Here is an 11,968-nt window from a genome sequence, read left to right on the forward strand (position 1 = left end):
TAGCGTTGAAAAGATTAATCGAGGAAACGTCATTTCTCCAATCAATCAACCTACTTTCGTTTAGTTCAATCGATGCATGAAAAGACCAGAAGACACGAGCCAATTCTGAGACACAACCAAGTAGAGAGAGCCAACAAATTCGCACATCAACTCTGCCAGCCCCGATTTTCTCGCATGTATACATTTTTCTTCCATTGTCCGTACCACGGACGATTACGAGCTGCGACGAAATTGTGGGACAAAATGTCAACATCGATCCCCGGGGACGCCATGACGGGACGGGATTCTGTTGTTGACGAGAAAACCCCGTGGCGCGGGCTCGTTGAAGAACGTTCGACGAAATTTATACCGGCACGCGGTGCCCGCGACAAAATACACTGCAATTTCGTTGACGCCGCATTAGCCGCCCGTTTAAATGCAAATACGATGGCTAGGTGGTTATTAATCTCGCCTTAAGGTAAAACACGCTCGATTTACGAGGTGTTGCTGGCCAGGAGGAGGTTCCCGGATACGCGCGGACAACCACCGCCCGGTATAATTTTTCCCTCCCCCTCCACGCAACCCCCGGCGTGGTCACCATTCGTCTTCTAAATCAGCGGTTTGCAAATTTCCACCGGTCACGTGCCTGCCCGGTGAAAATACTTTGCGACGTTCGTTTTCCTGTTCGACGGCGACTGCGAACGGGAACACGGAAATTAAGACCGCTGACGAGCTTCAAATTCGATTCGTGGAGACTAACGAGGCGGGGAGGGGGAAGCTTGTGGTTGTCGGGTGAAAATTTCGGTTGTCGTTGGGAGGCTTTATTACATTTTTTTTATACAGGTGTGCTTCGTGATTTGGTTGGTAAACACGAGAGGTGGTTCCAGCGATTTACGGAAGTATGTATGATTCTCTGAATGAAAGTTATTAACCCCTTCGCGATTAACGCCAGCTATAGCTGTCATCCACGTAAGCCATTAGATACGAGATTTTAAACAAGGAAAAATGTAATATTAAATAAACATTGGTTTTTATCCGAGAATTCTGTTTGATTTGTCTGTATTGTATATGATTCTTTGATTGAAAGTTATTAACCCTTTCGCCCCTATAAAATCCTTAAGTGAACTGTCTTTCTCAGCCAGCGACGTCCTTTCACTTTCATTCGTACGATTCGAATTATTCGCTCTCGAAAATCGTACTAGCGTCATCGAAAGTTATTTATTTGTTTTTTTTTCCACGTGTATACTGTATGTATTATTAAAAGTGAAATACGTTTTACAGAAATAAACTGAAACGCGCAGAATAGTCTGCCACGTATATCACGGAAAGTTACCATAGGATACTGAAGTTAATACTTCTTTTGGCATTGATTTATCACGCCGCCATCATAGTAATTTGTCGTCGATGTTCTCCACGATGATTTATTACCATGCATACGATTGCTTTTCCGGCCACTGAGACGCTCTTGTCGCCGATTCGAGTTAGGAAAAAGAAACCAATGAGCAGAGTGGACAAAATAGCGATGAAATAACAGCGAGTGGAAATAGAGCGACGATGAATCACGGCGAGGGAGGACATGCGATCTTTCGTGTTTCAATTTCGTATAGATGCATTCGCTTGCTACCAAATCTTAATTAACACTTACACGATCAGATTCTCTTAAACGATGGAGCTTGTTACTTCACACGATTCTACGTGATACGATTTCGTCAGAAACAAAACGATAGAGAACTGAGAAAACATGAAAAACCAATGTGGAAGAATAGACAATCTTAATCACCGTTACCGACAATGAATATTGAAAAATTGAAATTTAGAAGAAATATATATTAAAAAGATTACATTACAAGACCACAAAAATCGGAATTTCTAAAGAGTGTAATACATCAGATGGAACAACGAGTAATCCAATATTGTTTCGACAAAGGGACAATGTAGTTTCACATTCGCAATCTAAAAGAACAATAGAGAGAAAAGCAGTACAGACATTTTTCTCAAAAATAAGCCTTAAATAGGATCGATAAATCAGATCTCAGAGGTACGTGTAACAATAATTCAAACAGAAGCAATCGAGCGCCACCTCTAAAAGATGCTACCTCAATCATCGATAGAAATCCACGAAAGGATGTCCGATCGAAGTCTGTGTCCCGACCTCGGAGCTATTTTAAAAGTACATCAGTAGCAGTGCTTTCGATCTCTCAGGTCCATGGAGAGCTTGCAGAAACGTAGAGAGAACGAAGAACGGATTCATCAAAGGAACTGTGTGTCTCCATTCGAATCGACCTGTTACTTTAAGTCGCGGATGATCGAGGGACAAAGGCGACCACCATCAACGGACTCTCGGCTGTGCTCTTTCGCGACCAGTTGTAAACGGCTTGCAAATGCAATCGTCGTTTAGACGACACCCGACGTTCATCCCGACTTAAGCCGTTTCATTTGCGCCACAAAGGGACGATTATCTGACCCCCGTTCGCGCTCAGACGGTCGACTCCATTCGCGGATTCCGCCACCTCGGGCTCCTTTCCAGACAGTCGTGTGTTTTGTTCTTTATAATTGTCCCCGCGATTGAACGCATCTCCGTCCAGCCAAACTGTAAAAGTCGATCCGGAAACACGATTCGCTCAGTTTTCAGTTCTGTTACAGATTAACACGCGAGCCCCTACAACCGTCCCCTGTTTGCTATTTTAAGCTGATCGACTGTGATATACACTGGCAGATGTGCGCAGGATGTTTCGTCGACGCGATAAACGCATGTTTTCGTTCGATGGTCGTTCTTTTTTGTTTCTGGGCGACTTTGGGATTTCTGATGGGAGAAATGGTAAATGCGTGACTGGATTCCGTTTCAGTTAAAGGTGTAAGGATGGTGTTATTTGGTTGTATTTTAGGGCTGAGATTTGTACCGAAGGGTTTACTAACCGTTAATGATGGTAATGTTTATTGGAGTTTGATAGAACACGTTTGAACCAACCCTTTGTTTGCTGGTTTAGGCTGATTGACTGCGATATCGATTAGCAGGTATGTAGATACAGGCTATTATCGTCGTCGATGTGTGGCTAAATTTGTGGTCCAGAGGCCATCGAAAAATACAAAAATTTGTTCAGCATAGTTCATTTAGGATTACTGTCTTGAAAAATTAGTTTTTATGAGAAATTTCTTTTTTGAAGTTGAAGAACTAGCTTCTTGGATATAAGGAATGTTAAACCAAATTGCTGGTAATTGGTTCAACCATGTTGCTCCTTTAATTATAACTAATTAATAGTATTAAATTGTATCTAACGTACCGGTACCGCATGTAAACTTTAAACACGTTTTACTCAAAACCGTGTTTTGGCAAATGGTTGCCACGAAAGCTCAATCACGCTATGGTCTCTACCAGAATTAAACCAAAATATTTTTCTTCTACAATTTTGCAACACGAAAAGAAATCGAACGATCGATACTTAATTTTTAAATCGCAGCCATTTAAAAAAATCTTAATATTTCAACCCAAATCTGGTACCTGCAATAGCCATGCCCGAATCATTAAGAACCCTTTTAGTTTGTTTATTTCAGACGAACAAAACGACCAGAACCATGGCAACCAATCGAACAATTTTTTTCGAGGTAGTCGACTCTTATAGGCTGTACCGCCCTCTGTATTTCATATTTCCAACCAAACAAAATTTGTATTTACAGTTTAAGATATAATAAATATCCAAAAAAAAAAAGGTTAAAAATAATCTCGTGTCACAGTGGAATACTCCCGTAACAACCGAGTGAGAGCCGAAACTGGAGCCAATTTCTTTCTTTCTCCATTAATTTCGCGGCGGAACGCGAATACCAGGCGGATCGGCGGGCAACCGGTGAAATTTATGGAGACGATGATTCAACGTGCCCCCCTCTCGCCGCGCGACAATGATAATAACGATGGGAATGATTTACTCGGATTATCCGTGGTGCTCCGGGACGGCAGCGTTACAGGACGCGTTCCGTTGCCGCACGTGTTTCAGAATTAATGCCTCAAGACGCGGCCAAAACTATGTCTATCTTCGACACGTCCGCCCGACTTGCGCGGGGCTGAAATTATCCGTTCGCCTATCGACCTACCGATCCGACGTTGGGTTATTATTGAAATCTTCGAGCGATTCCGGTTCCCTGTGACAGTGCGCAACGACTGGACCTTAATTAAATAAATATTTACACGGACGGCGAACGTTCGTTGAAACGTGCGTGGCCGTTTCACGTGGTTATTTTCGCTCGAGTAATGCCAATGCAAATGATTCCTGTCTTTCGAACAGCGACAAGATAACCGTGGAATGATTTTCAGAGAATTTCTTTGGAAACTTTGAATGTTACAGTTGCATTTCAATCGATCGACGTTGCAGAATAAATTCATCTGGTGTACAGAAAATTGATTTTGTTACGATTGGATTCTAACGGGAACTCGCAGTAAGTAGAGACAGTCGGAAGGAATCAGACGTGTCGAAATCAAGATATATTCAAATAGCACGCGATATTTAAGAATGTTTCAAATATTATTTTGTGGAGAATAGAGACTTGAATTTTGTAAAAATCGTTTTTTTATGATGTCGATTTTTTCAATAAAACACCAATATAAATGCCAATATAAACAACTGTACCTACGTTTCAATTAGTTTTTCGTAAACTGAAATGATGCATCGAGTTTCTGAAATTCTAGGTCAAAATGAACCCAAATCCCACCGTCTAAAGGTTAAAACTGTCTACATCCGATCTATCCTCAACGGAGCATCGGCATCAAGAACAAAAGGATCGATTATTAATTTTCCCTCAAAAACCAGAGGATATTCACTGAAAATACGCCACGCCAGGAAGGATTCCGTGTGAATGTACCAGCCAGTATAGATCACCCGCGGAAACGCAACGCGATCATTGTTAAACGGAAGTCGCGGAATCGCCGAACGGTGTACGCGGAGCATTCATCAGGCCGAATTTACGTTCCGCTCGTTTTGCCGTTCAAAGCGAGTCCGTTGCCAGATCTAAAACCGTCTAACCGACAATGACGTAGAATCTGAGTGTAAATCGCGTCTCCCGTTGTCCCTCATTTCGCATTAACGCCCCTCCCCCCCCTTCACGCCATCCTGCCGGCTAATCTTTCTTATTCCGTGTTGCGGCACGTCGCCCTCGTCGACTTAATTCCGTGTCCGAGCGAGGCCTTTGTCTTTAAATTCCGACAATCAACTGATAGATCGGAATAATCCATGGTGAACCGTTCCGTCTTGTTTCTCTACAGGGTGTCACAAAAATGTTGGAGACCTGGTAATGGGAGACTCGTGAGGTGATTTGAAACAAGTTTTTCCTTAACGAAAATGTTATCCGAGGCTTTGTTAACGAGATATTAACGAAAAACCCTGACCAATCAGAGCGCGAGTCTGCCAGCCGAGTTCCCGCGGTAACGTTGGCCACCAATCGCAGCGCATAGCCAACGTTACCGCGGGAACTCGGCCAGCAGACTACGCGCTCTGATTGGTCGGGGTTTTTCATTAATATCTCGTTAACAAAGCCTCAGACATCATTTTTGCTAAGGAGAAAGTTGTTTCAAATCACCTCACGAGTCTCCCATTTCCGGATCCTCCAATATTTTTGTTACACCCTGTATATCTGTTTAGTACGAATCGAAAGCTTTCGAGTGTTCCTCGCGTTAAACTCAGCCCGAGGGGCTGAAGGGGAAAACCGTGAAACAGGATTAGTTCGATGAGATCGCCTCAAATATATTACGCCACGATAGACAGATATATTATATCTTTTCTACATTTTAGTTTTCTCTGTTGCGTATCGAGTGACGTTTGTCTTCTTTATTAGATTGCTACGAAACAAATGGCCCGTTTAAACGCTGTAAGATTGTGTTGTTCCCGCTGTGACTGCAGGTATAAAGTATCGTTTGAATTGTTTTTAGAGGGTGATACAGAGTGAACTTTGTAGCTGTTTCGATGAGTAATTCACTATTTTCTGTTTTCGTAAATTTACTATCTACTCGAAAGTATGTTTAGGTGTTATTTTTAATTAAGGAAGTAGCCCGTGGATGTACTTAATTGTTTGAAGGTATGTATCTGGTTTGTACCAATACCATTTCATTTAAATATCAAGTTCTAAGTCTCGATAAGAATGTAGCCGGCGGGATTTCAATTTTATAGAAAAAAATGTCTACTTTCTTAAGGTTCCAAACATTTGTATGTGAATAATTGAAATTACAAAATTTTTGGACTAGATGTAATTAATACTTGATTGAATTTAACTAATTAATCCTTTATAATTGTATTCTACCGCCACTTGGAGTCGACGTTGGATGTGACATTGACTTTATTAACTTTAGTTATGCGTGATCTAGGTTGAGGCTTGTCGATCTATAAAAGTCAACGTTTATCTTCCAAACTTCAGTGACAATCACTGTATTATTCGATTGATCATATTTCAAATTCGAATAAAATTTGAATTAACAATATTCAGTGAGACTTTACTATGACAATAAATATCAAGTACTCGAATCTATTTACAGAATACAATTTTAAGTTGAATTTTTTTTTAAATTACAAAAGCGTCTCACGTCTCTATACAAAAATTGAAGTCGTACCAATCAACAACAGCTCTCGCTTCTTCGAGTCATTTCCCGCGAGTTTCAAGTATTTCGAAGAATCAAGTGATATACAATCATGTTTTTTCAGAACCTTCTACACAAATAAATGAAAGCTTCTGTCATCCTTCCCACGAAAGTCGAACAAAAAATCGCTTCATCGATAACAGTGTCCGGTTTACTTCAACCCCAATCAACACGTGCGTACTATTGCGGCCATTTGCGCGACTAATGTCGTTCATTTTTACCCATTATCAAGTTACAACAAAAACTCTACCCGTCCTATAGCTTCGTGTTTTCACACGACACAGTCGTGACATCGAAAAAGAGTCTATCAAACATTCCATTGGCAACCGTTCGGAAAAACTAAAGAAAGAAAAAAACGAAAAGACGAATGAACAAAACGCTCACTCGTAGCTGATCGCAGCTAACTGGCTTCTTGACGCGCCCACGTCCGACAATATTTTCGGTCTGAATTCATTATGTAACGAAGAAAGAAATCCATCGAGGTTTGTCGATTGCTCACAGAATTCTACGAACACTCCGATTATCTCACAGGCACACAAATCATTTTTGAAACTGACACTCGTTAAATCAAATATCCATTTTACTTTTGAAATTCACTATATCGGAAAAATCATTTCAGCGCTTTATCCGTAGGGCACAGAGTACTCCGTATTTCTAATATTGATAATTACTGATGTACAGTCAATTACAATACTTTCCTATTACCCCAAGTCATCAATTATCACTACCGATCATTTAACAATGCATTTTCTTAAAATAAATATTATTTCAACACTATAAAACCCATTAATTCTACCAAATACCGAATTCCTACGCCAAAGGTATCGAACAATTCTAAAAACGATCGGTGATCAAGCGTGAACCATGGAAATTTACGAAAATCATTCAAACGTACGATTCCTGTACAAAAACGAGAAGATAATCCACGAAGAAAGGACAGAATATTGTTTACGCGTGCATTTATTCATTGTTCGTGGTACCGAGCACAACACCCGGTCCGGTCCAGACCGAATAAAGCTACGCGCCAAATAAAGTTGGTAAATCCCACCGAAATCGACGATCGAAATAAGTCCGTTTATCCTTGAGGAACATCAGAATGAACCGAGAATCTCGCGGCAGCCGCCGAACAAATTTCTGCGTTTATTTCTGGCGAGCCGCGAATCGCGTACCGGAACCTATCCGATAAATGTTCGAAATCTCTGGTCGGCGGACATTCAACGGTACAGCCTGAACCAGCCGTCACCAGTCTCGTGCCATGAAAAAGCAAGCAATGGAACACGAAATACCAGGACAACTACTTAGTTCTAAACCGAAGAGTTTCGTATTTAAGATTTAACACGGTCTCCCGGAGAGGCGGACGAGCGCGAGCGCAATAAACGCCCACGTCGGGGCGCCAGGCGACGAGCCCTACAGTTACGGTAATCGCACGTGTCACTTATGCATGTCGTCACTTACTTCTTGGATTTTATAGCTGGTCCGTATGGTTTTGCGTTTCGTGGTGGTGACCTCGTACGTTTCCTCCACGGTGGGCGCCTCGTCGTCATCATTGTTGTTGTTATTGTTGCTGCCGTTGTTGTGCATAACGTCGTCGTTGCCCGTTCTGTCGCTGTCGAGGACGTCCGTGGCATCCATCCTCGTGTTCTCCGTGTCAGCCTCCAGGGTGAACGATCGAAACACCGAACGATACCGCGTTCGCGGAGTTACACGAGTATATATACGGTCTCAGAGATAACCTTTCCAAGCGAGTACCGAGCAGGTACACACGCGAGTTCACCGTTTCCCTCCTATGCACCCCAACCGACTGGGATTCGTGGACGAAAATCGTGGGGCGGGGAGGGGGGGGGGAACCGGGGTACGATCGCAAACTGACCGCCCGCGGAAAAACTTAAACCGAGCGACCGACGAGAAACTATTCCGGGATTGACGAAGTTCTGCACGAAGCGGAGAGGCTGGCCGTACTAAAGCACTGCGGTTCGAGAAACCCGCCGCGAACGTGTGTGTTCCCGCGCCGCCTTTCAACGGCGAAAATAGATTCTCAAGTTTTCCCAATGGAAACTCCACGCGTCGTTCCCCCCCTGGCCCCGACGAGTGTCGATTTCGTCTCGTTCACAGGCAGCGATAAATCTGCCCCCAACCCGTCGCCGATCGAACCTAACCCCCTATAGTAACTGTTCGTTCAACGTTTCCGCTTGAAATCGGGCTTCCCGCCTGCCGGTTCGAACGCGTCTGGAAGTAAGGGCGCTACGAAGCCACACAACTGACACGGACGGAGGACCTATCGATCACTGGAGAGGTGAATACCACATGGGACCGTCAGTGTCATGGCTTCGGTCATATTTTATTACTTAACCACCTCCTTAAGCCGCTTGTAAAATGCTTCGAACGACGGTAGTTCAGGTAAGCAAAGAGTGTTACGGTCCACTGAAACGACAAGTTTTCAGACCATTGTGGCTTTGTGATTGTGAAAGGATCTCTGTGACTCATATTTAAATATAAACGTACGTTTTCAAGTATATTTACATTCACAATAAACAATCCATTTTGTGATAAAATTAAATTGCTTACGCTTCGGGAAATTGAAAATGGAGAACGAGGAATGTACAGTCTGTTCGAATTTTAGGTATGCACTGCCATCTGATGGCGCGCGGATCAACTGAAATCGCAGAGACGCAGTGTTTTCAATGTTCTCGATCATCTTATATTTCTATAATCACGATAGCGGTAATTTCGTTTTTCTTCGATACAACCATTCGTTCGAGATATTTATCACTATAAATGTATTCTTAAAAATCACAGCGAAGTTAATAAGGCATTTTCCAAACGCAAACACGTACGTCCATGGTGCGATACATTTTTGCTGCACCTCCTTAGTAGACTTAACGTTTTAAATAAGCGTAACCTGCCAACAATTTTATTGTAACACGAAGTTTTAAATAAACAAGGCCAGTCAACAATTTCATAACACTGGAATCACTGATTAATCCTTTATAAATGCATCGGACAACTTCCGTTGCCGGGTAAATCCATTCTTTATGAGTTCTCGTAATTTTTCAACTGTGTCAAATCTCCGGGTCTGAATACCCCGACTTCCGTGATGATGCCCTTGATAAGACTAGCCGGTGTTACGTCGAACGCTGGATTCCAGCATAGAATTCCAGGTGCCGAGATTCGTTGATCATTCATGTGAGTCATTTCCCTTTCTGGCCTCTCCTCAATAATAATGTGGTCGCCGCTAGGAATGCTGAAGTCTATAGAGGTCCGTGGGGCCGCTACGTAAAAAGGTACGTTGTGGTACTTAGCAACTATGGCGATCTGAAAATATCACGATGAAAACATTAGTAGAGCCGCGATAAATACTTCACAAATGTCAATGCATAGGATCATTAACCATTTTACCTGGTAATAAAAAGGTACGTTGTGGTACTTAGCAACTATGGCGATCTGAAAATATCACGATGAAAACATTTTTTAGTTAAGTAGAGCCGCGATAAATACTTCACAAATGTCAATGCATAGGATCATTAACCATTTTACCTGGTAAGTTCCTATTTTATTGGCCGTGTCCCCATTGGCCGCTACCCTGTCTGCACCGACAACGACGGCGGATATATTTCTAGATTTCATCAACGCTGCAACCATATCGTCGCAGATCAGAGTGGCAGGAATTTTTTCATACACCAGTTCATACGCAGTTAACCTTGCTCCCTGATTGTATGGCCTTGTTTCGGAACAGTATGCATGTTCTATAAGCGTAATTGGTACTATATAACTTTATCAAAACTTCCATAATAATAATTAAGAACTAAGGACATGCAAACGTTACCAAGACTATTTTGCTTATGAAGGGATCTAATAACACCTAAAGCTGTGCCATAACCTGCTGTTGCAAGGCTGCCAGTGTTACAATGTGTCAAAACCCTGACAGAATTATCCCCAGATGCATGCTTCAAAATTTCTTGGGCTCCAAAATCACCAATAGCCTTATTGTCTGCAATATCTTTCTCCAACATAGCTTCTATAGCCTTGAAAAACCTGCAAGTATTATTATCGACTGAATATCGCAAATAAATTGCCTTGTAAGCTACTAGGTAGTCTTATACCTCTCCTTCATTTCCGCAACATTAACACTCTCATCCTTACTAAGTTTATTGGCCAACTGAATTAATTCATCTGCTGCAATCTTCATATTAACGGCAGTAGGACGAGCAGACACCAAGTAATTTAATTTACCTTCAACATCCTGTCGAAGACTCTTTTTGTCCATATGATTCTCATTCTTCAGTTCCGTGGCCAAGCTCAAACATCCCACAATGGCTATAGCCGGTGCACCTCGAACCTGGAAGAAACTCATTGAATTAAGCCATAAGAAATACAAGTGACCCCAAAAATTCTACTGAATTCTTTGGTAGTTTACAAGCAATCTAAATCAATTAACTGTTCCAATTAAGATTCCGTTCGCGCGAATCACTTTAAATCGCCACAATTTCCTTCATTGCCATTTAACTGGTCTACAGTGTCACTTCGTACCGATCGTCTGTAGTGTCAGAGAATCAGTTCTTTAAATGTCATGAACAAAGTCACGAGAGACTATTTATTGGAAAAACCTTTAATATATTAATCTCGAATATAATGTATTAAAGATCGAATTGAGGCAAATGCACGTTATTGCGAACGGTATTCATCTTAGTAAACGTACTTGCATCTTATTGATGACTTTCCAGCCATCCTCCACGCCTTTGACGGGGACGTATCGGGTGATCGCCGGCAACAGTATCTGATCGAGGATTTCCAGCTTGCTGTTTTCCCATTTGATCGCCTGCAGCGTCATTTTCGGTCCGTCAGAGGCGGCCGCGTGTCGTATATGGCAGTGACGCGGGTGAGATATAGGCAGATTCGAGAGACCCGGCTAATAGAACCGCGGCTTGGTAGTTTCTGAATGAAACGGGAACCCGTTCATTTGAAGCTCACGTGCACTTCGGACGGCCGTGACTCGAAACCTATCGTAACGTCGTATCGCACAGATGTCACGTGACAGACGTAGCTGCGTGTATGTATGTATGAATTAGCCCCCGCCAGCGCCATCTCTTCAGCCAACGATGAACTATAGCGTTTCGCCAGCCGGAAGTCCTCTTGCGCGAATTGTTCGAATGTTTCGCGACGTGACGAGACAAATAATCTCCTATCAATTTGGAATTTTCGTGGAATTCGGGGAATGTGTGATAATGAGACACGAGGGCTTAGAATAATCGAGCTATTCTCTTTGGGTACTCCTTTAAATATTCTCGGATATTATAATGGAATTCGAGACTTGCTGCTTATTCAGCACGTAACTATTACTTGTAAAAAAACCTCAAAACGGACTGAAATAAGAAC

The 11,968-nt window shown here is 42.4% G+C and overlaps 2 protein-coding genes across 6 annotated transcripts in view; both read right to left on the reverse strand.

The window, feature by feature from the left end:
* LOC107187614 (tropomodulin) overlaps nucleotides 1-8,412 on the reverse strand; it is a 99,986-nt gene extending 91,574 nt beyond the window's left edge. For 4 of the 5 annotated variants that reach the window (XR_001516213.1, XM_015575752.1, XM_015575751.1 and 1 more), the window contains exon 1: nucleotides 8,051-8,411. Coding sequence is in view for 4 of the 5 variants with exons in the window: in XM_015575752.1 (XP_015431238.1) it covers nucleotides 8,051-8,227 (177 nt within the window). In the remaining variant the exon portion in view is untranslated. Of the gene's footprint in view, nucleotides 1-8,050 lie in introns of all 5 variants that reach the window. The other variant, XM_015575750.1, reaches the window with a different exon arrangement.
* A 930-nt stretch (nucleotides 8,413-9,342) lies between these two features.
* LOC107187545 (methylthioribose-1-phosphate isomerase) lies at nucleotides 9,343-11,464 on the reverse strand. Its single transcript, XM_015575668.1, has 5 exons — nucleotides 11,292-11,464; nucleotides 10,696-10,931; nucleotides 10,419-10,627; nucleotides 10,130-10,338; nucleotides 9,343-9,907 (listed from the first exon to the last, which is right to left on the reverse strand). Exons 1-5 carry the CDS (start codon nucleotides 11,421-11,423, stop codon nucleotides 9,626-9,628), a joined length of 1,068 nt encoding a protein of 355 aa, XP_015431154.1. The 5' UTR covers nucleotides 11,424-11,464; the 3' UTR covers nucleotides 9,343-9,625.
* Between the last annotated feature and the right edge of the window lie 504 nt (nucleotides 11,465-11,968).

This window comes from Dufourea novaeangliae, unplaced genomic scaffold (genome assembly GCF_001272555.1).
Source record: "Dufourea novaeangliae isolate 0120121106 unplaced genomic scaffold, ASM127255v1 scaffold89, whole genome shotgun sequence".
Lineage (NCBI taxonomy): Eukaryota > Metazoa > Arthropoda > Insecta > Hymenoptera > Halictidae > Dufourea > Dufourea novaeangliae.